Source organism: Heliconius melpomene, chromosome 15 (assembly GCF_056956725.1).
Source record: "Heliconius melpomene rosina isolate 202511_hmr_F chromosome 15, ASM5695672v1, whole genome shotgun sequence".
Classification (NCBI taxonomy): domain Eukaryota; kingdom Metazoa; phylum Arthropoda; class Insecta; order Lepidoptera; family Nymphalidae; genus Heliconius; species Heliconius melpomene.
The window spans coordinates 7,902,813-7,930,069 of NC_140403.1; the positions used below are offsets into that span (position 1 = coordinate 7,902,813).

Below are 27,257 nucleotides of genomic sequence, written 5' to 3' on the forward strand. Positions count from 1 at the left end.
AATTAGATTTAAATTTACACTAAGTAGTAAGTAGGAACTTGTTATGACAAATGTCACTGTCAATTGTCAATTTCTAATCTTAATATACATCGAAACTTATTGAGCGTTCAGTCATACCATAATAATACTGTGCAGAGTTTAATAACACTTGCATAATTCAATTTAAAATTTACACAAAAGCTTAAAGGTAGACGATTACTTAGAATAACTCTTAAACGCTTCAAACAATATTTAAAATAATAAACAAATTTGAAACAAGTAATCTATTCTATAATACGGCATATTTTTAAAGTATTTATAAATTAAACAATTGAATAAAGTTTTTATTATATTTATTAAACATGCTTTTGACTAAAAAGCTTTAAACTGTTACAAAACGATCTTAACATCTGTTAAGCACAGCTAAATGTGCAACCTCTTTCATTAGCAATTAAAAATAAATCTACAGATAAAGCTGTGAGCAGGGCAAAATAAAATACCCCATATAATAACCATAACCATACTCTTACAAGATTTAAAAGGAAACACTGAATAAAGGCTCCAAATGTGAATAGTATTTGGAAAAATAAATACATTTTTTCCATAAAAAGGGGCACTTTTTTTCGTAAATATAATATGACAAATAAAAAGGATATAACTAATGTTGGGCCAGTTGATATGCAATACATATGACCTTGAGGTTTTGTTATCACCATTGGTAAAATAGTTAGAACAAGGGAAATCACCTACAAATATTAAAATTATGCAATTTCTCGGAATAAAGATTAAGATATCAATATATACAAAAGGTATGAATAAGAACACTTACAAATTCTACGAGTTTCATCAAAAAAATATTATATCGGATTAATTCACTCCATTTTTTATCGACTGGCACAGAATCTGTTTGTAAAAATAATGGAAAAATTAATATAAAGCAAAAAATATATAAATATACTATTAAATAACCATTAACAAAATATAAATTTACCATTAATTATCATGTCCGACATTGTGAATGCAATAATAAAGCTATACTGTTTTGCAAATTAACTATTTAAAATATTTAAAGAACCCATATTACGATTACTAATGCTAGTTCTTAAAATTGTGAATACAAAAAGAAATAAGATAAAAATATATGGGATTCAAAACAACAAGCTTTTGTTACAAAATTGACGTTATAATTCTTCTTTTTAGTAATTTTGTGGTAACCAGATTATAAGCGTCAATGCAAAATAAAATATCTGACATACCATAATTATATTTAAAGCTAATATACAACAGATTTATTATGATAATATATCTTATTCAATGTATCTGTAGAATAATATCTAAGAGCCTGTCAAGTTACTATTTTATATCAATTATGTAGCCAAAATAAATATTTTTCAGAATCTTCGTTAAATAAATATTTATCAGAATCTTCATTATCTATGGTATTATAGTATAAAGTATATTATCTATACATACTCGGCAATACCGAATACAAATACTCGTCTAATGCTAACTTCTATGCTGCCCGTAGCTGTCACGTAAATGTCAAAGCGTTTATCTGGTCTGGCAGGTCTGGTCAAGTACTTAGGAATAATATTAATTAATTTGGCGAAATGGTTTATTAAAAAATTGAAAAAATATTTAAAATAAGATGGAGGAGGACGACCCCGTTGTTCAAGAGGTAATTACGCTAGACATCCACCTTGACAACGTGTTTAAATTATAAGGTTATGTTTACAGCTGAAAAGCAAATTATTTCACCTTTAATTATTTGTTTAGATACCGGTTTACCTATCTCAAGCTCTTTCTGAAAACCTTTATATATACCAGTATCCAGTACGGCCAGCCAATAGGGATTGGAAAGACGTTAAAGTCAATAATGCTTCAATAAAACCAAAGAACCAACTTGTGAGGATGGAAATAGGCTTGGACACATACAGTGATAAATATTGTTCTTCTAAAGGCGAGCAAATTGCTTTAAATACAGATGGACCACAGGTAAACATAACAAATATTAAGTATAAATATATATATTTTTAAGTATCTGTAAACTTAGATATTTTATATGTTATAATATATTTATAAATTTAAGGAGTCCAGATTTATAAAAGATAAAGAAAAAGAAAAATCTCAATATTTTAGAAATGGAATAATGGATAAAATAGTATATGAAAGTAGCACTCCATGTGTTGAAACTCAACACTATGCTGTGGCTATTTTACAGGACAAGGAGCTACACTGTACACCTATTAAAGGTAAATAATAAATTCTATAATCATGTAATTTCAATAGCTACTGTATTCTGAAAGTATGTACTTATAAAAATATGTGAAAAATTGTACAATATGCTATTTTCATTTATGTAAATGTCATGTCAGCTGTAGTGCCAGATCAGATTATTTAAATATCAATGAACTAAATGACTGCTTATCTGAACTACTGTACACACCCAATTCTCTCCTTCATACCCTTTCTGGTGCTTACATTAATTCACTTGTTTCATTGTTTTATTTATTTCCACAATTTTGTAATTTTCTAGTTATATCTTAAAATATTCATATGATGTTCAGGTATTTTGCAACTAAGACCCTCTTATTCATATTATGATAAACAAGATAAAAAAAAAGCAGACAATAACAAAACTGAAACTTCTGATGATGAGGAAAAAGAACCTGAAGCTCAACAGGTAAATGTTATATGTATTTGTATAAAAGTATAAATTATGATATTAAGTATAATCTAAAATATTTCACATAATAAAATTTTATTTAAGAAATGCCTTAAACAAATGTGAATTAACAAAATGTAAAAGCGAACTAAAGCATGTTCTTAACCCACTTAGTCCATAGTGAATGAAATTATAAAAAAACAATGCACAGTATCTTTACTTCATTTTATATATGAAATAGGATTTTATATTTATTCTGAACACATAGAAATTTTATTGAGACCGCTGTGGCACAGTATCATGGCATGTGATTATAAATGCGTAGATGATGGGTTCGATTCTCTGGTTATGAGACAAAGCAAGGTATTGAGTTGCACCACTCAACACGCATTGTCTTGACAATTTAGCGAAAAGTAGGGAATGGAGTGCCTTAACACTAAGTTCCTCTTGCTATCTATATACAGCATGAATCGAAAATAAAAATATTTACCATTTTTTTGTGATTTGAATTCTTAGGTAACAGTTAAATTTGCAAGAACAGAGACAGAGGTTGCTAAGAAAGCGCGAGAGAAATCGTACGAGACAATATCACAAAAGATAGCGGATGAACCTTGGTATGATGCATTATGGAAACATTCACATACTGATCATGCTGAAGTAAGTAATAATATATTTTAGCTAAGGTTTTGATTATGTTATTATATTATTAGTTAATTTATAGCTTCTCACACCTCTTTTATATTTATTGAAGTTTGGTATTGGCTAGTGGCTATTTCATTAGAGAATTATATTTAATTATTAATATTATACTAAATTTACACTTATGCATAGGTACAATAGGTACAATTATAATTAAGACAAATTACTTAATAAAACAAAAAATACAATGTTAACAAAATATAAAAATAGCAAAAAGGTTACTGTAATCACAACAAAAAAACAATCACAAAAAAAAATCCTATGTCTAAACTGTACTGAAATATTTTTCCCTATATGCTGCTCCCGTAAAAGAAGCGCAGACGCTTCCACCTGTATATTTACTACAGCTACAACTATAAATAAATATTTAAAATGTGTTTCTTTAATCAACCCATTTATAATTTCAGTTGGAGCGTATGAAATTATTCAGTGCGACAACATTAGACGGATCGTCTTTGAACTTGGGACCGGCTGAGTACATTAGTGCTCTAGTACCACAATGTACAGATGAAACTGAAGTGGGGCCCGTAGAAAAAATATCACTACAAGATCATATAAGGGGTATATTGATGAGTGGTAAGAATTTTGTGTTATGTATTTATAATATTTAGCAAAACATACAAAAACTTTATTGAATACAATATTATAATAATAATAATAACCATAGTAGGTTTGTGTGTTGTGCCGATTATTAATGTCCATGTCACAAAAACTGAAAATGACAGAAGGAGAGCATTTGTTTATTTTTATTATACTATATGTTTTTATTGGTATTTAATATTATAAAATTAATAATATAACATAAATATTATATACATGTTATATTATTAATTAATTAATAAAATAAACTATGACTATAACTAATAAACTATTAAATTATAATGTTCTATCCATTCCAGCAAAACTGATGCGGTTCTCAGAGTTACGTGCCCTCACGAGATCCGGTGATGCGACGTTAGTTTCCGCGTTACTAAGCGCGGCGTGCTGCATTCGAGGTTTGTGGGCGCCGCGCTCAGAAGAAATGTATGCCGGTGCCGCACCCCCACATAGGGCACTATTGTGCGCCGCGAGAGACCATATTGTGAGTGGGGGATTTATTTATCACTATCGACCCGCTCGTGGCTTCGCCCGCTTGACATACCGAGATTAGCATGAACAAATACACAGACAAATAGACAAAAATTGTAAAAATCATTGTTTTGAATCCTATTACATTAATAAATGTGGGGGCATTTATTAATGTAATAGGATTCATAATAGTTTTTATTATAAATGTTCTATGTACAGAACCAGTTTTAAGTCAATTCATTTTTATTATATGTATAGATTATTTTAGATAACTTGAGGCCAGCCATGGCGCAGAGGCACCAGGTGTGCTGCAAAATCGACTGGTTGTGGGTTCGCTCCCCACTCGAAGAAAAGAAATATTTGCTTAAATTTATATTTTCATTTCTTCGCGCGGCATTGACTTCCGCTCGACACGCAATGCCTCCAGAATTCGGCGGAAGGTGGAGAACAGAGTGTCTTAACACGATGTTCCCACTGCCTACCCTGCTGTGTGCGGGATTCACTGCGCAGCTGATTTTATAAAACTTGAAACGCTACGGGCTTGCCGTCAAATTCCTAAAGCACTAGTGTCTAGACTCGAGATATACTCTTGTAAAAGAAACAAGATATCCTTGGCATGTAGACCAAGATATCAATTTTAAGCAATTTGCGAGTTATTAATTAACATTTTACTTAATAGACATATTGCAATTTCCAGCTATACCTCTTCACGCAACATTCATACGTGGACAGACGTAAAATAACAGCGGTGGTACGCTTACCACCACAAGAAGTATTAGAAATATTGAAATCCATAGCAAAATACAATCCTAATACTGGCTGGGAACTGCTTTTGCCACCTGACACAAGCTTCGAAACGAAATATCCAGATGTAATACAACGGCAAAACTTATATTGGGAAGCAAGGCAGCGTCAGTTCAATGAAATGTTAATAGGTGAAAGCGTTCCAAAGCGGCAAAGAAAGAAATCTCAAAGAGATTCATTTAGTTCGGACACTATGAGCAGTCCGAAGCCCCGTAATAATAGTGTCAGTGTTAGTATTAGTGACGAGGAGAGTGTTAAGCGTGTTAAGAATAAAGGTATTGGCGGGAAAAGAACTAGAAATGTTAGCTCCGGTAGCGGTCAAGACGCAACGTGACTGCTGTATTTAGTTAGGTTATCAAATTGTATGCCAATTTCGTATAATTAGGCTTGTTGTTAACAAATGTTTAATGTCTACTTATATGTTTTTTTTTACTTCATGCTGTATGTAGCCAGAAGGAACTTTTTGCCGTTTTCTGTGCAATTATAGAAACATTCTGTGTTGAGTGGGACCTTAACGAGTTTAGCCTTGTAAGAACAAAAGCAAGGAAATGAAAATATTAATAAATAATAATTCTTTCCCACAAGTGGGAATCGAATCCAAAACCATCGCACTTACTTATCACACTTATCGTAATGCTTGTGCTTCTGTTGTCTCATATATTGTATATATTTTAAGATATTAAAATATATTATATATTTTACAATATGATTTGATTTATTATTTGAGAATATAGGTGGCTATTTTTTGTGTTTTAATTGATTGTTAAAATTTTGTTGAGAAACATTGATACAAAATTATTTCTTTTTGAATTTGTGATAAAGTGATGACACTTGTTATTTAACTAGGTTATTATATTTGTATGCTTTTCAAATCAGGGAAATCTTTAAATTATAATTTAATGTTTATCATAGTTTTAATCCACTACTCAACCAAATACAACCCATTATTTTTTTAATATTTTTTATAAACAACATAAAATGAAAATCTTTGAAGCTATGATCGTTTTGTATGGAAAAATATCTTAGAAAACCTATAAAAACTAATAATAAAATTTTAAGAACATATACTTAGTGGCCAGCATCCTCGGATGGTTTCCAAGAGGTGCAAATTTGAACCCTGTAAAGTTAAAATTTTATGTTTCCAACACATTGTTCCATATTTCTTTTTTATTGTAAACTAAATAAAAACTATTCAAAGTAAGATTTTGTACTGTATCTTAGTATAAGTAGCAATTTGCCCGCCTAAAGGCGGGAGCACTGGTTTAATATTAAATTATATATTAATACTAATAAATATCGTTCAATGTGATTAGTTAATGATTATTAATTACAGTGCGCTCGACGAGTCGTGGTCGCCCTTAAGTTGGGTGTAGATGGTTGGGCTGATTGACTTTAAGATTTTCTTGCTTCATGATGGCCACAACTCGTTGCCTGTACTATAATATGTGAGAATTGAACCTTCAACACATTTACGGTAGTGTGATGTAACACTATTTAAATAATGTGCTATAATAAATAAATTATTTTTTATAGACAAAACAGTATAATTTTGTACCTATTTAAACATTTTATATTCTACAATTTATTTAGATTTTTTGATCACTATAATATGAAGCAATTTTTTTGTTCAATTTTACTATGATAATACGGCTAAGGAGCTATACATGAATTATGTTACAAGAATTTCATTATTTTTTTACCTCTCTCATACCCTTGTCACATTTGTGAAATCTTATTGTCATATATTTTGTCATTTTACACTTTAGAAGTTATTAAATCAAAACATTTTTTAGTTTCGCACTGTATTCCATATTCATTTACAGCAGGGTAAGAAGAGGAAACATGTGTTAACACTAGAGTGGAAATCGAACCCACGATCTATTGCGGTTACGTTTTTCATATTTTTCAGCATATTTTAAATCGAGATGTCACGAAAATCCTCTGTGACGTAATTTATAGATTGCCCCTGAAAGTATCTATGAAATGTTACTTTTTATAAACTGTTACTAGTATAATATGTTATACATATAAATAATTAACTCCTCTCTCAATTAACCATTAGTAAAAAATGTGTGTTCCAATTATATTTTTCTATATTTATATGCTTTATTAAGTTAAAAAAATAAGAATAAATATGTAATATATTTTACTGTGCATCACATTTTAGGTAAATGGATATATGTATTTGATTTGTATAAACAAAACTGTAAGTAAGATTAATATAGTTATTTAGTCTTTTACAAGTAAAGATTTGAACCCATGGCCATGTTAGTACATATTCTATTACACAAAAATGGTGCCATGGTAGCTTCAGCAAGTTTCTGTAATTTTTAGTTTCGACCTGCATTCCTCATGCATCTAATGTTAGAGCAGTCTGTTCGTTACGCACGTTAGTGTGTCGAGTGACGGAGTTCAACGCTGCACTTTGTCTTGTTACCAGAGCGAGGAATATAAATAATTAATTCGCTAGAATGGGAATTGAACCCACAACGAAACGGTCGCGTTTACAGGCATACTCGTGCCACAGCGCAACGACGCTTTAAATAATGTTAAGGAATTAACTTTGTCGGTTTGTTTATTTGTCCGTGAATATAATCTTCCTATAGATATTATGTAAATTGTATACAATACATATAGGTAAGTATACTCGTGTAAATATTGTATATTTCTAACAGTTTTATATTCAACGTGAATCTGTTTATAAAATGTTGTTTTAATAAAATATTTGGCTTTTCAGTATGGTTTTATTTTTTTGGACATTGATTACTCTTATCTGTTGAATTTGTTTTCTCTAAGACAAGCGAAAATTGTATTTGTAGTACAAATCATTGGATAAACCACTGAGATATAATAATAATACGACACTATCCACAGTTTAAAGAGATTGCGTGTAAAACGCTAGAACTTAGGACGCACATACATTTATCAACTCACGACCTCTGCGTAGCGACTACGCAACAAAAGCGTCAGGTTATTAAATACTTAAAAAATAGTATATAATTTTTTTAACTTCATTTTTTGGGTTTCAAAATTGCGGTAATGAAAAAAGATTTTCGTAACATCAATAATTTATTTCAAACATTATTTGGTGCTAATACTACACGCTACAGTTGTGAAATTATTATAATAGTAGGTACCTAAATATTAACAACTGACATTTAAAGCGGAAAAAAATATTTAATAACACTTTTTATAGATTAAAAATGAAAAAAAAATGTGGCATTTACAATAGTGCAAACAGGTTTTAGGTTTATATTTAATGATTTAAACACTAAATTACTAAACTATAAACATCACAACAACCATAGAATTTGAATTTCATTAACTATAATTGTTTAATTATTAAAGTATTTACTAAATATAATAATAGGATACTCTAATGACTATATGCTGTTTATATTAAAAATAAAACTTAAGATTGTGAAAAACTTACTCTCGCAAAGGGTAGGCAAAGGGAACGTAGCTTTTATATACTCCATTATTCACTTTCCGCCCAGTTTCTGAGATATTGCGTGTTGAGTTGCGGAGCTCAACACCGCGCTTTATCTTATCACCAGAGCAAGGAAATGAAAATAATTTATTTGCATGAACGGGAATCAAACCCACATTAGATAGAAGCTTTCCACTGCGCCACGATGAGTTTAAGGTAGATCTTTTGCTTAAATCTATGTTAGTTTGACTTATTGGGTTAAAAATAAAAATTCTCTTAGGTTGTGTCATACATATAAGAGACATTCAGTGCTATAATTTTCTTTTAAATTATGATAATTTAATTTAAAAAAATATATGTACTTAATTTTATTTTTTTTAATTTTCGCAAAAGGCTAAGTGATTTAACATTTAATACATATCGTTAAATAAGAAACTATTTTAAGATACAGACACGCTAATACTTTCTCTACAAGTCAATGACTTGCATAATTTAAATAGTTTTAAGTACATGATTTTTTAAAGATTTTTTAAAAAATATAGTTAAAAAATAAAACAACCCAAAGTAAATAGCGTACAAATAAGACGACACAAAAAATCAAAATTTACGATGAAATAAAAAAAAAAAAAAAGAATTATAATAAATCAATATGCAATGCCTTTAAAAATGCCAAATGGTAATTGCCGCCAAAAATTAAAACGCTACAGATAATAAAACACATTAAAAAAGTTAAAACATTTTGACAACCATAAACAATAGTAAAGTGAGTCCAAAATTCCTAATTTGATTAGCGGAATTACAAAAATGCATATTACAATTGTCCGCGATTAAACCGAAGCGGGTTTTCACGAAGGTATAGTTGCAGAGGCCCACTTTACAATCTTCCAAGTTTATTGGGCGCTCGTTCTCTAAGAATAGCACTTGGTACGGATCTTCAATACGGAAGTTGTTGTCGGGTTGGCATCTGTAAATAATAATATTATATTATTAGCATATTCGTGTAAAAGTGAGTAGATTTAGGTGAAAAGTTAAGTTAAGTTGTATCAAACGGGAACAGTTGCTTGTAGACGGAAGCCCTGATTGGAAGGTATCTAGTGTGTAGTGTTGTTATTGAGTGATACATGTCACTTATTGTAATTACGTGGAACCTGTACCCGAGTACGTTGAAAACATATAGACGGTATGTGTTTTTATCGTGTTTATTTTAAAAACGTTAACAGCTTCCGTTTTTGTTTTTTGTTTTGTTTTGTTTTGGGTTTGATTTCCATTTGGAGGAACAAAATATTTTATATTTTCACTTCCTCGGTCTGGTAACTCCAGATATCGGCAGAAAGTGAGAAGCAGAAGTATCTTAATGGAAACAGAGAGTCTAGGTTCCCTCCACCTACCCTATTATACTCGTATGTGAGATACACCATGAAACTAAAGAATGAAAACCAAACTTACTTATACAAAACAGCACCCAAATTAGCATTAAACGGCGTCATAGTGGAAGTACTCCATTTCCTAGCTTGTATGGCGGCGGAGTGATAATTGTCTCCGGTTAACGGTACACTATCACGTCTCGCTCCGAGCGCCGCCAATGTTAGCAATATCATTGGAGCTTCCGTGAAGTGGATACTTGCTCGAGGTTGTTGGGGAGTGTCTGTAAATAATTATAAAACAGTGTCAAATTTCTGTTCTCCTTCTTAAAAAAAAAACTTTAACTATAACTTAAACTTATAAGAGTTATTATTTGAAATTTAAAAAAAATTGTGGACTAAAACAAAAATATTATAATAATATGAAGAAAAAGACACGGACTTTAATCTATAACCAAAATGGATATTTGCTATTTAGTAAATACTTATTTGGGTCACCTCACTTTATAAGTTTGCTGCACTTTATAAGCACTTTATAGGCTTTTTGCCAAAGTGCCGAAGTGTAATGAACACAAACACACATTTATTGATTATTTTCTGGAGTTACTAAAAATAAAAAATGTAAATACAAGAAACAAGGTCAAAGACGTTTCCATTATAACTTAACTTCAATTAGTTTTTAACCAGATAATAAAAGTCAAATTTGTTTGTATATAAATTATAAGAAGAAAATTTAAATCCTTACTGCGCTCCACATGTATTTTGAAGAAATCCATCATATCTTTGACGCCGCTGCAGCCGACTTGCTGGTTCATAGGTGTTCCGTAGCCGTACTTGTAATACATCTCTAGGTCCTCAGCATATTCGAGACGTTTCAGATCTTCTTTAGTGAAAACCTAAATAAAAACATATTTTCTTCATTCATTTCTTTACACATTGTCTAATTGTAAACGATGACAGGGTTAGTGAGTTCGATTTTCTCTCGTGCGAATGAATGTGACTTACCTTACCATTTTCTTGCTCTGGTAAGAAGACAAAGCAACCATGCAATATTTTGAATCCATGCACAAAGCGGAAAGCGAGTTTCTTAACACTAAATTCCCACAGCCTAACCCGCTATATGCGGGATAGAGCGTGAAGACAAAAGAAAAACAAGGATTTCATACTCACAGCACACCACGGAGATATTTGCGTGATATCCCACGCCTTGTTGTAGCGGCACATGTCGTACATGTAGTGTATCATTTCTATTTGTATGTCGTAGTTGAAGCCGAGACGTTTGGAAATGTTGCTTGTCATCTGGAAATTAAATCGAACAATTAAAGTAGATATTATTATTATTTTTTTATTTTCTATTATTTTCAGGTTCACGCTATATTTCGCACAGTATAGGGTAAGTAGAGGGAACTTAGTGTTAAGACACTCTGTTCTTCATTTTTCACCGAATTCTGGGAGCTTTGCGTGATGAGTGGCGGAACGGAGAGAAGAAATGAAGATATTAAAGGTTGTTAGGAGCTGTGTATTCGTTCAGAAATCGGCATAATGTAAATAATGATGTTTTTTTACTAAAAAAATATTTTAATCAATAATTAATTACTTCTCTATACTCTTGTTTGGATTCGAAGATCCTTAGCTGCGTAAGTGTATCGTTGTTCTCGTCCACGTTTCGTGTCCAGGATGGGCAGAATTTGTAAGGCTGTAATTTTATTGATAAAGTTTTAGAATAATTACTGCAATTAATACTGAATTAGGAATTAAAAAAGTAAACATTTTTTTTGGGGGGATGGCTTTTATCTATTATTTTTTTTAATTTTTCTATAAGCAAGACTCGTTAAAATATTCTAAGTAATTATTACTTAATAATAAGCCCTTTATCCTTTTGATTCTTATTGTGTATACAGCCAATTTTTTAAAGAACTTTTTTTAAAGAAATTCTTCTGAAAGATTACATTTCATTATTATTTAAAATGTATAGTTTTTAAAACGCAAAATAAAAATTATCAAAGACTTCAAAATGAAAAGAAACAAAAAGAACAAGAATAGACTAACTCTTAGTAATTTCTCATCGCTTTCCTTCGTTGTAATTGCAGGATCTTCCTGAGCCCGGAACAAGCCTTCGGTGAACGCTCGGAACGTTGTGCTCGAACGTTGTTCATTTACATATTTAAACTGAAAGTTAAGTTTTCAATTGTATTAAATAAATTGAAATACAGCAGGGTAGGCAGAGGGAACCTAGTGTTAAGACATTCTGTTCTTAACTTTTTCGGGGCATTGCGTGTTTAATGGCGGAACTCAGCGGTGAGCTTTTGCCTTATTGCCAGAGCGAAGAAATAAAATTGTACTAAATAATAATTGTAAATAATAATCCCTCGAATGGGGATTGAACCCACAACAGTCGCGTTAGAGTCACACCCTTGTGAATCTGAGCCGCGACGGCCTCAATTATAGTTCATTCATTTTTGAAAGCAAAAAATTCTACTAAAGAATAGAATTTAGATATTGTATTAGATAAATCAAATTAAACAGATAATTCTATTTAGTGTAATTTTAATATAAAGATTTATCCCTTACGTAATAAATCTATTTATATAAATAAGTAGTATATAAATAAGTAGCTATGGGTTAATTGAATAGAATTTTCGATTTAAAATAGTTGATATGGTTTCATTCGTTTATATAACGTGAATCTTCATAATGAAATACATAATCAGCTTTGAGCTGTATACCGCACACAACAGAGAAGACAGAGGGAACCTAGTGTTAAGACACTCCTTTCCCCATTTTCTGCCGAAGTTTGGAGACATTGCGTTTTGAATAGCGGAACTCAACGCCGCGCTTTGCCTCCACATCAGAGCAAAAAAATGAAAATATAAAGTGAACAATACGGTCGTACATCATTTTCAACACTTTACAAAGCTTTATGAAATATATAATATTTTCTTTTCATATAGGCAAATGGTTAGGTTCCGCCAATCAGAACGCAATGTCTGGAATTTTTTTCCGGATCGAGAATAAGACAGTTCTGCCCTCGAAAGGCAATGCCTCGAGAATTTGGCGGAGTGGGGAATGGAAGTGACTTCATGGGAAGTGTTTTTTAACACTAGGACTACACTACCCAGATTCCAGGTTCCCAGGTTCCAGGTTCTATCTACACTGCTATAAGCGGGACACTGCGTGAAGCAATATAAAATATAATCATATTTTACGCAACAAGCATGATGGGCAAGGTAGGTTTGTGTGTTGCTCTGAATTATCTAACTGTCTATTTAGATGGAGAGGAAAATATTTTAAATATATAAATTTTCACAAATGGGATTTGAATTCCCAATTGCCGCTTACATAGCGACATTTTTCAATTCTACTATAAGAGAGCACAAAAAGCATTAAAAAAAAGTATAAAACTTACCATATAATCATGTAGATTATCAGTCAACAGTCCAGGGAACTTCTGTTTCCAAGCTTGTGCCAGTTGCTGAGTGGAGATATAGCCATCGCTCGTCAGGTCACCAGCGAAAGTCATGTTCTGTCTAGGATTCCATTGCCAGCGCTCTAGAAGATTCACGTCTGATGTGCACATACGCATCTAAAATATTGTATTATTATGAAAATAAAGTATTATTTAAGATATTTTCAGAGTATTCTCGGAAATATTTTGAGAATATGAGCGAGCTTTCGATTAGCATAATTATATTTTATTTTTATAGGTTCACCCTGCATCCTCCACCCAACATGGTGTAGCAGAGGAGAGAGAACCTAGTGTTAAGACACTACGTTGCCTATTTTTCACCGAATTCTGAGGGCATTGCGTGTTGACCGGTGGAACTTAACGCCGCGCTTTGACTTGGCACCAGAGCGAAGTAAACCACCTAAACTTATAAATTAATTCTCTAAGTTAAATAGAGCTGTAAATATACAGGGTGGAAGAGGCAGCGCTTCTTTTACTGAAACTGCATATAGGGTAAAATATTTCAAACCCACACCTAAAAAAATTAATCAAGGTACCTCAACAGTTTGGACGTAGGATTTTTTTTTCATTTCACGATTTTTATCCATACCTGTATTTCGTGTGACGCACACATACATGTGCGACGTTGCCGCTTTGACAGGTAAGTGTGTGCGTGCCTATGTTATACTTTGCAAATGGCGTTTTATTTTAAAACGATAATTTTATTATTTATTTTGTTTGAAAAAATAACTTTTTCATTTTTGGGAATTATTCTTTTTCTGAATTATATTAGGCTTTTATAGAGTAGTTAAATCCGTGGTTTCATTTAAAGTGGTGCTGACAGTTCCATCCTGTATAAAGTAATACAGTAAACATTATCCTAAATTAAAAAAAAAAATTAACGAGCTCATTTACGAGAAAACTGACTTCCTCACGTACCAACATTATTTTCATATGTTCTGCACATTATTTCTCTATACAAATTCATGCACGTAGTACTAGGTCGTTATATGCATTCTTTGTATATTTCAACGTACTTGGTTGTTAATATGCATACGAAATTCTCTTTTAATAATATTTTATAAGGCTAGAATCATATCATAAATTTTACTAAAATATTTATTAGGGTAGATTAGTTAAAATAACATGACTGCTTTGTAGATTATAATATTACTAGCGGCCCGCCCGCGGTTTCGCCCGCGTGAATTATATTATTATTAATTTCTGTCTCCATGACTACGTCCAAGTGACGTCTATGCAAAATTTGAGATTCCTAGCACTTGTAGTTTCTGAGATCTCGTGATGAGTGAGTGACCTTTCGATTTTATATATATATATATAGATAGATAAATAGTATATTAAAAACAAAATTACAATTTATATATACAAATGTCTTTTAGTTATTATAATTTATATAGATATTTATTTAAATTAATATTATTCAATTCACGTGGATTATATAATTCTACTAACACACTACAAATGGGCAAGTAAACAGGTTACGTGGTATGAATCATCGCCTTGCTCCTCAGTAGGTAAATAACTATCGTAATCAAAGGTTTTCTATAAAAACTTTTGATTATCATTTTGCACCCATGAGAGGCATTTTTGTCAAAGGGAACGTAGTGTTAAGGCTCGTGTTCCCATTACGGCACTATCATTTCCTACTTTCCGCCGAATTCTTAAGGCATTGAGAACTCAAAGCCGCTTTACGTTACGGCGTTGAGTTCGGTATAGAACGAAGTTACATTAAATAATCGAACTCACGATTTCCACTCGGAGAAACCAACCATCGTTATTACAGTCACAGACGCTTTTGCCACTGCGCCAAGACAGCCTCAATTAAAATGTTTTTATTTGAAGGAAAAAGAAAATTGATTGAATCGACATTTCCTATATTACCTCCTATAATAATACGGTTAATATATGGTAGAGCTCTCTACGTATTTTTGTATATACCTACTACTATGTGAATCTGTTTTTTAAGGCAGTTCAACCAAGAAATGACAGTACAAGATGAATATTTTTGACAATTTTAAAACAATTACTGTAAAACACATTTTTTATTTAATTTAAGTGTATATATATATGAATCGTAAAAGTTTATATTATAGAATTCTACTTACGTTTGTCTCCCGAAAATTGCCATTTCTATAGTTGGTTATGATGTTATTTTTAAAGTCCGTCAATTTCTGAAGGTTGGCTATTTCATCCGCTTCTGGGTTGTGTGAACCATGGCGGTTCATCAACCATATGGCTAAGGGTTGACATCCTGCAAAAAAATAAATATTTTTTTAACATTTTTAAAAATTTTCGATGCCATTTACATATTTATAAAGTTTTTTTTTATATTTTTTTATCTACTTTTATTGATATTTTTTTCAGCACTTATTAAGTTATAATGGAGGAAATTTTAAATTAATAAAAAAGCTTGGAATATTTTTAAGCAGAGCAGGAAATCACAACAACGATTTACACATATACGTATATGTTATTATATCTATTATTGCCGTAATTTTGGTATCACACTTCATCGTCGTTATGTTAATGCATGTAGGCACTATTACATCCTGATATGTTATTCATATTATTATAATAATCACTTTTTTACTATTAACACTTTAAACACGCTGTTCTAGACGCATGCTTCTAGTGTATATTTTATGTGTGATGCTTCATGGTGTATCCCTCATATAGTAGGGTAGGTGGAGGGAACTTAGTGTCAAAATTAAGACACACCATTCTCCAATTTACGTCGCGCTTTCTCTTGTTACCAGAGCGACGAAATAAAAATATTAATAAATAATAATTTATTTCCTCGAGTGGGAATCGATCCCTCTACCTTCGCGTTTCCACTCACACTGTTGTTTCTGCAGCAAAATGACCATTTCCTTACTAATTATTCAATTGGAGGAGACAACAACTTGTATTATTAATATAAAAATAATCAATTTTTATAGGCTTTGTTTAAGCTGTCATAAATATTTAATGCGACTTAATCATAAATCGGCATTAGTACTAAACGCTGACCTCATCAATTACACGAAGGTCTCTGTTAATGTTCATTTGACATGACCTTTAAGAACTAACACTATTTGTTCTATATTCTATTTTTATATAAAAAAGTACAATAGGTCAAATCATTAGGCAGAGGGAACCTAGTCACTCCGTTCCCTACTTTTTGCCGAATTTTGAAGGCATTGCGTGTTGATTAGCGGAACTCAACGCCACCCTTTCTCTCACTGCGGGGAGAAGAAATGAAAATATGAATATAAATAAATATTTCATTTCCTCGAGTGGAGATCGAACCCACAACCAGTCGCGTTTACACTCACACATTTGTGCACCTGTGCCATTGCCATGACAAGTTTCACTATAATATAATTATTTTAATTATATACTAAAGAGTTTTCTTAAAAAACAAAAACACACTTTTCTACACCAATTATTGCAGTAAATGCTATGAAATGTACTCGAAGCTATAAGTTATATGAGTCTTAACTCGACTGGTTTAGTAGTAACCTTTGAAGAGTTCCACTATACAAAACCTGACTGCATCATCAGACCAGGTCGAGATACCATGTTATTGTGTTGTCACCTAAGCTATTACTGCCAAGTTTCATATCATAATAAATCATCAATCGGCCAAATTCAATTTCTTAGTTTTTATTACTCCGTTCCTTAGTTACGGCTCGACCTAATAAAAGCGTGTTAAAAATTTTCTATTTTTAATTGTAAACTATGTCGTATAACTGTACAATATTATACCAAATTTTTATAAGCTTCATGCTCTATGTCCCATATAGCAGGGTAGGCCCAGAGAGCCTTGTGATAAGACACTCCTTTCCCCACCTTTTATCTAATTTTCGAGATATTGCGTTGAAATTGAGGGGCTCAACGACGCGCTCTACCTTCGAATGGGAAACGAACCCACAAGCGTCCCGTTTATAGTGAGACGCTGTCATAAAATAAATATTCTGTTTTCACGTATTCATAGTATCTACAGCTATTACTTTAAACATCTTAAAGAGAAGTTGAGGCCGTCATGGCACAGAAGCACAAGGGTGTGACTGTAACGCGACGGTTGTGAGTTCGATCCTCACTCAAGGGTATGAATTATAATTTATTACTATTTTCAATTCAAGACACTAAGGCAAGAGCCTTTCTGTTCTGCCACTCAACACGCAGAGCCTCGAAAAATCTTAACACAAGATTCCCTCTACCTAGCTTGCGTGTGCGGGATACAGCGTGTAATTCTTTTTTTTTAATTTTAAAGAATCAAAACATATACTCATAACATTCAATACAATCCCCATAGAAGTGAAACTATAAAGACCCCTTCGACAAACCATTTATTTGCAACACGGTGACCGATCATGTGTGCCTAATGAATGTAGGTCACAGCTAACAAGCATAAGCTGTTACCCGTGTATTCTGGACCTTTGAGGCTACAGATAAAAAAGAAAATATATTTTGGTATAATTATACAGAATATAATATTTTTTTATTATCTATTTGCAATTTCTTATTTTTTTTATCTGTCAATAATGTAGGGGTAATTCTTCTAATTTAAGACATTTTAATTAATGAAAACAGCTTTATTTAATAGTTATATTTAATTTATGAATACACAATTATAAATTTTAAAAAATATATATTAAGGCCACAGAGGCATACGTTGAGGTCCGCTATTCAATAGGCAAGAGGGAACGGTACGGCGGTACGGTAACGGAGGGAACGGAACACTAGGTTCCTTCTGCCTACACTGCTATGTGCGGGATACAGCGTGAAGCTAAAAAAAATATCGACAGAATAACCCAAAAATAAAAAAAAATACGTTTAAAATGAAAAACAAAATAAACTAGAACCTAGAAACGTCTCAAATGCAAATAAATAATATCTCAAGACATAATTGAAATTCCTTTTATCTTTTATAACATGAAAAATGCACAAACGTTTAAGATAAATGGACGGACCGACGGTTATTCAAAGTTCTACGACCTACAGTCGACAGTACGCTGTCAATAACGGTATGGTACAGCAATTGAATACACAGACCGACAGTCACGCAAATGTTACTATTGATATGTTGATTTGATTATATGTTTTAACAAAACGTTTTTGTATCACTTTTAGTGTTTTATTTTAATGTATTATACATTTTAGTTCGGTGCGCTGCGTTGAGTTACGTCACTAAACGTAATGCCTTCATTCGGCGGGAAATGGTGAACGGAAAACTTTAATAGGGACAGAGTGTTTTTACACTAGGTATTCAAGTTCCCTCTGCCTATCCTGCCACGTGCGGGAAGTGCAGTTTGAAGCTAAAGAAAAAATATTATTAGCGATATTGTTCCTTAAAAAATGCTCTCAATGCCTAAGTTGCAATGAAAACCTTAAAAACTAAAATAAAAAAGTAAAATAGGCATTTTTAAAACGGCCCCATCACGAAGCGTAAGTTGCTAACAATGAACGATGAATGATGATTTTTTTAGGACTTTTTTGCATGTAACCATTTCATTTTCCTAGTATTATGTCTAGATTTTATTTTATACTCACTATATAACGGTAGATTTTATTCTTTTTTTTTGTTTGTCCTTTTTAAATCTATTATCTTTTCGCTATTTTGAACAAACCTAAAGAAAAATACTTAAAAATGTTAAAAAGATGTTACTATAGAAGACGTTAACATTATATAGTTTTTTTTAGCTTTTGCTCTACATCTTTCGCATAGTGATCTAGTGTCAAAACATTCCGTTCTCCTCTAAACTTACTTTCTAAAGTTTAAATTAACAAATCTTAGGTAAATTTAATTCTAATTTCCTTTTAATTCCAAATTCGTTAAGTTATCCATATTATTTAAATTATTTATGAAATCCGATTGCAATAAAAACTTATCTGAGCCACTCGCTTAAAAGGAAAAATTCTTTATCCACCGGTTTCAAATATCCTGTAAATTAGCCCGTAGTTGGCAATTAGGGTAAGAATGTGCCTACATCTTTGTAAATTAATATAAAATAAATAAATCAGCTTATCGAAAGGAACCTAGTGTTAAGAAACCCCGTTCCGAACTTTTCCCCAATCTTTATAAACTTACTGCAATAATTGGAATCTAAGACGATATTTTATTACAAACTACTAGTTAGTTATTTATGTCAGCTTTTTGTCTTTTCTCTTTGTAAAAAAATTGTAAAAGATTAATATTAAAGTAATTTAGCCTAATTTTAGAATATTTATTATATTTATTTATTATACATTAAGTGTACAGTAGAAATTTCTTTAAAATTTAAAATAATTTTAAAGGGAACGAAGTATAGAAATACGAAATGGGGACAGCATGTACTGCATAGTTATACTAGTAGGTTATGAGTAAGGAAAATCAAAATGATTTACGTGCTCTACGTCCGCATTTTGTAATATTATATTAGTAAGCCAGTAGTGGCGCAGGGGCACAAAGGTGCGGCTAACGTTAACGCGATGGGTTGTGGGTTCGATTTCCACACGAGGACAAGAAGATGAAATGACGACCTACCCTAGAGTTAACTCTAGATTTCTTTTGCTTACTCTGCTATAAGGTAGCATATTCTAAGCAGTAAGAAAAACCTCACGGAGTTGCATCATTTCTTTTTATATTTTTTTTATCACCTAGAGGTACCTATTTGGCAGGTGTATAGATATATACGATGAGTAAAGGTTCTAATTTCATTCTGAGAAATGTTTATATGTAAATTAAACATACTTTTCCGGTTTGATTAGATAAAAGTGGTGTTATGTTTCAATTAATTTATATTTTTTCAAATGAAACGTCACTGGGGAATAGGTTCAATTGCATATTTTTTTATATTCACTCTGTATCCCGCATATAACAGTGTAGGTAGAGGGAACGGAATGTTAGGACATTCCGTTAGCAACTTTCCGCCGTTGAGAAGTGGAATCCAAAAGGGTGCGTTTGCCTTGGTACTAGAGCGAAGAACTAAAAATATTAATAAATAATAATTCCTTCCCCCGAGTGGGAATCGAACCCACAACCGTCGTTACAGTTATCGGGCTTTTAGGGGAATTTCAAGGCCACATACTAATATAATTAGTAACGTTCAATCAGAAACCTACGATGTAAAGAGTTCATTTTCATTATGCAAGGTGATAATGAATGAGTCACAAAAAGTAAGCAATATTGGAAGTTCTTAAACACTTATTTTCATTTCTTTTCAACTTCTAGTGTTACGACATTACGCTCCCCATTTTTTTCGAATTCTGGAGGCATTGTGTGTTCAATGGCGTAACTCAACGTCGCACTTTGTCTCAACACCACTAGAATCGAACCCACAAGCTTTCCTGTCCCCCTGCACCACGACTGGCCTCAATGCTTATATTATTAAAATACATCATATTTTGCGTTCAAAAAAATATTCCTAACATTAGTAATAGTAATAGTAGAATTATTATAAAGAAAAGTTTACTATTATTTATGAAGAAGACATAGACTGCTTTATTAGTTGAATGAAATAGGATAGGTGTTTTTAAATTTAAAATATGCCCTGAATTTTGATGAAAATTTTGACAAGAGCACAGATCAGTAATTAGAAATAGCAAAAAAGCCTTGATCACAGAAACCTGAGGTTGGTAATAACCGCATTGGGGGCAGACCACATATAATATACTACCTAAACAGTGTAATGGACGCTCCCGTGTTACAATTTATTCCTACTAGCTAGTACCTAAAAACAATTATATGAGTTATATTTATTTATTTTATTCTCTGTTTCGTATTTCAGGTTTAGCTAGAAAATACAAAGAAAATCTTTAAAATTAATAATATTATTAATTAAAATTTTATGTCCACTTAATTCGGAATCTCGTACGGTATATTCTCACATTTCTTTAGAAATTGTAACATTTATTCGTTCGGCGGAAAGTAGGAAACTGACGTCTCAGAGTGTCTTAACACTAGGTTCCCTCTGCCTATTCTGATATATGTTAAAAAAAATCCTAGCTCATTTACTAGGCATTATGTCATTTCCTTTCAAAGAATGCAATAAACACATTAAAGAATATAAATGCATTATACATATTACTAAGGCAAACAATGGCTATCTGCTTAGAATATTGACGAACTAATTAATTATAATTACTGTTTCTATTGAAAGATTATTTATTTAAACTACTTTATTTAACTACTAGTATTTACGTTGAGTTTATACAATTAACGGTAGTTGGTTTTATATATTTTTAATGGAAATATATAATGTTTTACGTTGCAGTTTTGTAATGGTAGTACTATTAGATGAATGAATCTAGCTTTAATAGTGATAATTAAATCTTCTATTTCTTTTGTTTTTCAAATAATATTGCTGAGAGCATAATAATGACCCAGAAGTTAAATTTCAGATCATTTTTTTTTAATTTCTTACAGGAAGATTTCCATTAATCATGAAAATCTTCCATGGTTTTCTGTAACTATTTCTTTTCCTTCCCCACTCTACTTTAATTTTATTTTGCATCGTAAATACACCACGGATTTACCAATGAGATTCTGTTTATGTAATTCATAACATAAGAAAAATGTATAAATTGACAGAAAAATAAATATATACCTACTATATATGTGTTTAATCACAGATACACCATAATTATTTTTTAATCTTTTATTACTTTTTTTTTTTTATTTTGTTTTAGCTTCACGCTGTACCCCGCGTGTAGTAGGGTAGGCAGAGTGAACCTTGTGTTAAGACACTCCGTTCCCCACTTTCTGACGAATTCTACACGCATTGCGTGTTGAGTAGCAGAACTCGTCGCCAGACCGAATAAATATTAGAATGAATGAATGAAATATTTAATTTGTTCGAGTTGGAATAGACCCCACAATCTATCTATATATATATAAAATCGAAAGGTCACTCACTCATCACGAAATCTCAGAAACTACATGTGCTAGGAATCTCAAATTTTGCATAGGAGTTATTTATAGGACGTAGGTGCTCGCTAAGACGGGAATTTGCAATGTTCGATTTCTAAGGGGTTGTTTTTGGGGTTGAAAGTTTGTATGAAACTTCGTTACTACAAACGCTAGGAGTCTCAAGTTTTGCATGGACGTCACTTATAGGACGTAGGTACTCATGGAGACAGAAATGAATATTAACGTAGTTCACGCAGGCGAAGTCGCGAGCGGGCCACTAGTTATATATATTTTTAAATATAATATAATTTGTTTAAAAGTAAAATGTAGCTATACCTAACGAATCGCTAATTACATATATGCTGTAGGCTGTAGGTAACTTGTTATTTAACATTGTACAATGTCCTTCATCTATTTCCATGGTGTCTATGGGGCACATAAAATGCAGTCACCTCGTTATCTGACAACCTTACGTCACACAACTCTTGGATGTGGTCCAAACTTTTGTTAATGTTACCAATTAATTTGTTAAATTAACTTTTAGGTAAACATGATATAATGGTTTTATTAGGCTGAATGAACCTGACTGACTATATTTGTCATGTTTAAAAATCTCGCAATGATAACTTTAAAATATATTTTCTGTAATATAATAACAATATAATAACTTTGATTTTCAATTAATTTCATATAATTTATTTGTGACAGGTCTACAAATTTTATAATTTTGAAGTTTATTCAAATTTCGAACGCTTACAAGTAGGTACCCAATAAAAATATTCGGTGTTATGGAAATAAGAAATATTTGTGATATAAAATTACTATATTTAATTCTATAACAATAATTATTATTTATACCTATGCAATTATATTTCTATGGTTAGTGTAATATAGTGTAAGATCAAATTAATAATATACACCTATCCCTCGATTTACACGGTAGATACGTTCCTAAGAAAGACGTGTAAATCGAAAATTAAAAATTTTCAAGCCAAAACCGTGTAAATCGAAAAGCTTGCAGAAAATGCATAATTTTGCTATTTAACAGTTGTTTTTTCAATATTTTTAGGTGTACACCACCAACCAGTTGTTTTAATTCGCCATAACTAGACTGTTTAACAAAAGTTTAATAATTAATTTTTATTCAAATTTAAATGTTTTAATTTTTTTATTTTAATTAAACCTATTTGGTAAACTGCCATCATTTCTCACCAAAATTTCCCGCGAAAAAGCGAAAACGTGTAAAAAAAGTACCGTGTAAATCGAGGGATAGGTGTACTTAGTTTGATTTTTTTATGTAACAGAAAAATAACTTACCAGGAACATCATAAGCTTTATTCAGCGGTATTCCTACGCTGGCGAAGGTGTATGCAGTTTTTGTTCCAAAAAGGAGATATGGTTCTTCATCAGCGGACTGGCACGTCTCCTGGCCATACACCAGAGTAAAGAGCGTGAGAACGCCCAAAAACGCTAACCGCATTATGTGTGACTGAAATCGATTATTTTGAACTTATAGCTTTACTTTATATTTTCACTAGCGACCCTCTTGCGGCTTCGCCCGCTTTTACTACTGGATTATTCATATAATGTATGTTTGCAAAGCACTTAAGATAATGTGAAAATTAATTAAACCCTAATGCAACCCGCATTTTCGTAGTTTCAATAAGAATTTTCCAATTGTTTTACACAGCAAGGATTTTTAGTAGATACCGTCATTTTAAATCTGTGCTACTAATCTTTTCAAGTACTTATTAAAATATTTTTAAATGACTATTTTTAGATAGTTAAATGACTATTTTTAAACGGAAGAAATTATAAACAAAAACCTACCTACTAATAACTACTACCATAAAACAAATATATCGCGCTGAAATAATACATTCAACTCCAATTGTCCAATACGTGCAAACGCATCTAAATCTTCGTTGCTATAGAGGTAGGCGGGTTTTTTTTTCGAGCTTGTGGTTATTGCTGAAGAGGGTATTCTGTCCCTGATGAAAAGCAAGCACTATGTGTCTGCCTGTGAGGAAAATTAAATAAAATGCATGGGCCGGGAATCGAACCCGGGCCGCCCGCGTGGCAGGCGAGCATTCTACCACTGAACCACCGATGCGTGTAAGGCAAGCGGGCGCGGCGGACGCATGGCGAGTGGCGAGCCGTTTCGCAGGAAGGATTTTTTGATATTGTAACAATTTCTATAGTACTTATTAAAATGAAAAACAGAAAAGACAGTTTTGATCTACATTAAATGGCCAACGTAACTAATATACTTATTTATATGCTGAGAGTAAGGGATAAGTGAAACTTGAGTAACATACAGCTGATGTGTCAACGGCGGGATGTGTCAACAATTAAATGCGTTTTTCTCTAAAACTATTCGCAATTTCGAAATTGTGTAAAAAGCAAATTTTATCTTCTTTTAACGTAGAAAATTAATAAAGTATTTTAAAGGATAAGGATTAATACCATTATGGAAAAATATGACTCACAATAAAAAATATATTGAAATTACTATTTTTAGACAGAAATATGATCGCTACACGTTATTCTTAAAAGATACGAATATGCCATCGCGGACTTTTTTGTAGATCTTATTAAGAGGAACAATACTCCAGTACATTTTTTTCATGTAGTATTTACCATTAAAGCAGCGCATGCGCCAAAGTGTCTCAGCGGGTAGGACTTTATACACATTTATCGTATTTATGTTAATTTACATAAGAATGTACAAATAATAAACTATATATAAACCTTCCCTGAGAAATACTCGACCTAATGGTGAAAACAGCATCCAAATCCGTTGGGTGGTTTAGAAGAAGAAGAGTTAGAAAGTTCAGACAGACACAAAAAGCGATTTTGTTTTATAAGATATAGGATATTTAAATTTTTGTACACCATCAAATATCCTAGGTTTTTTAAAGGTGCATACTAATTTAAAAATTTATTAATAGGTTTAAAAAGTATGTTTAAATATACTTCAATTTAAATATTATATAAAACTGTTTTTGGTAAAATTTGTTTGCATTTTCGTTAAGCTCAAGAGTTAAGCTAGAACTAAGTAGATAATGACATCTATATGGAATTAATTAATTGTTTGCGTGGTAACTTATAGAAGGTACCGACGTACTCGTTATTGAATTACAATTTCTATAATTTTCTATGAGTCCATATCGTTAAAATAATTTATTGACATAAATAGTAATTTCGTAATTGCTTTCGTATCAACAAGTTTGTTTGGTTTTTAATTTAGTTAATCATATGTTTTTAATTCTAATTAACACATTTTATTTAGTAATTCTAGCATTCGGTTATAGCTGCGTATATTTTGTTTATTTATTGTATTGTTTATTAGCGAAGAACTATTGTAGATCAAAACTTCAGCGGAAATTCGTTTTTTTTTAATTTTAATAAATAATCATTAATATTTTTGATAGTTCATAAAATATAGTAAAAATATATAAAATCTAAAAACATTTTTTGGTCATAAAGATAGTTGCAAAGACGGGAAGAAACACAGTCATATCCACAGAATGACACTAAGATAATCATTAAAAATACTAAGTTAAAAATTAAAAAAAAAAACATTCGTACTACAACTACTTCTCGAAGAAAAAATAAATATTTATAATGCCCAACGTAACACGATTTTCTAAGCGCAGAATTGTTTAAACAAAAACGCAAAGACTTAAAAAAACAACTGCATATTTTCTATATTACAAAAAACAAAACAAAACTTCACTATCACAATAAAAAAATAAATAAAATCACACCTCAATATTATATTTCTCGCGGTATTTAGAACTGTTTTTTTAATCTGTGCAAGTAAGCGCGGGAAACGCGACGTGCTTCATTCAATAGTGCGAGAGAACTGGCACTACTGGCAGCAAAAATGAAACAGGCTTTTGAATGTACCTATCTAGAGAAATAAAACCTATCACCATTCATCTTTTAATGAACAGAAAGTTTATATTTTTCTGCCATTAGGTACGTTGTGTAATATCTCACTTATGTATGCTTAAATTTAATAATTATGTACTTTATGTAAAGCTTTACAAATATTTTTCTCTATTAAACGTATCTTATGCTTCTTTTCAGGCTTACGTTCAACTTAACTGTAATGTCTGTAGATTTTGTTTTATGCTCGAAAAATTATGTCTTTAATAGAAAAGATAATCTAAAACTGTTCAAAGGAATAAAATATAACTTGTTTTAAGTCGTTCAAAGAAAAAACTTAATTAAGCATATCTTCGCCTTTCTATCTTTAATGATGCCTATGAAGTAAGAAGTAGATAATTATTACTTATTATAAAAAAATTAAAGCATCTATCTATATCTGGTTACAATGTCTAAAATTAATAAATATTTGAATAATAATAACATACATTTTTATTTGTGTTGTTCTTTCTATATATTTCTTTTATGTGTGTAATAAAGTATATTCTATTCTATTCTATACATTTTTTTATTGTCGAGTGTTATTTCTTTAATATGGTTTGCAAATAAACCTTATTATTTTATAACAAAACAACGGTTCCAAGCGAGGCTGGTCCGCGGACTTCAAAGAAGTAATAATCGTAGAGCAAAATTAACACTTTGAAAGCTATTGTGGAAATTTTGAACTTTTAATATTACATATTACTCTGTACATAATGGTTATAGGTTCAAAAAGAAATAAAAGAGTAAATATTTATTTTTTGTTTCACGCTGTATCTCTCAGTAGTCAGCAGGATAGGCAAAGGGAACCTGAGAGCATAGTGTTAAGATACTCCGATCCCATTAAGACACTTACGTGTCTTATATTTCGTCCAGAGCTTTCCGCAGAAATCTCGAGGCCTTATGTGTTGAGTGGCGGAGAGAGGAAAAAGTATTAAATATTTCAATTCCTCGAATAGGAATTGAACCCACTATTAATG

At 31.5% G+C, this 27,257-nt stretch overlaps 2 protein-coding genes across 2 annotated transcripts; one reads left to right on the forward strand and one right to left on the reverse strand.

Moving 5' to 3' along the window:
* Positions 1-1,476: 1,476 nt before the first annotated feature.
* On the forward strand, positions 1,477-7,948 carry Polr3E (RNA polymerase III subunit E). Its single transcript, XM_085198350.1, has 8 exons — positions 1,477-1,657; positions 1,756-1,974; positions 2,069-2,231; positions 2,547-2,662; positions 3,161-3,301; positions 3,751-3,919; positions 4,243-4,424; positions 5,109-7,948. The coding sequence occupies exons 1-8, from the start codon at positions 1,628-1,630 to the stop codon at positions 5,547-5,549; spliced, it is 1,461 nt and encodes a 486-aa protein (XP_085054476.1). The 5' UTR covers positions 1,477-1,627; the 3' UTR covers positions 5,550-7,948.
* Positions 7,949-8,265: 317 nt separating this feature from the next.
* LOC146531588 (multiple inositol polyphosphate phosphatase 1-like) lies at positions 8,266-26,248 on the reverse strand. Its single transcript, XM_085198352.1, has 10 exons — positions 26,115-26,248; positions 23,662-23,833; positions 15,578-15,723; positions 13,413-13,589; positions 12,056-12,175; positions 11,604-11,702; positions 11,177-11,305; positions 10,752-10,902; positions 10,092-10,290; positions 8,266-9,609 (listed from the first exon to the last, which is right to left on the reverse strand). Exons 2-10 carry the CDS (start codon positions 23,822-23,824, stop codon positions 9,375-9,377), a joined length of 1,419 nt encoding a protein of 472 aa, XP_085054478.1. The 5' UTR covers positions 23,825-23,833; positions 26,115-26,248; the 3' UTR covers positions 8,266-9,374.
* Between the last annotated feature and the right edge of the window lie 1,009 nt (positions 26,249-27,257).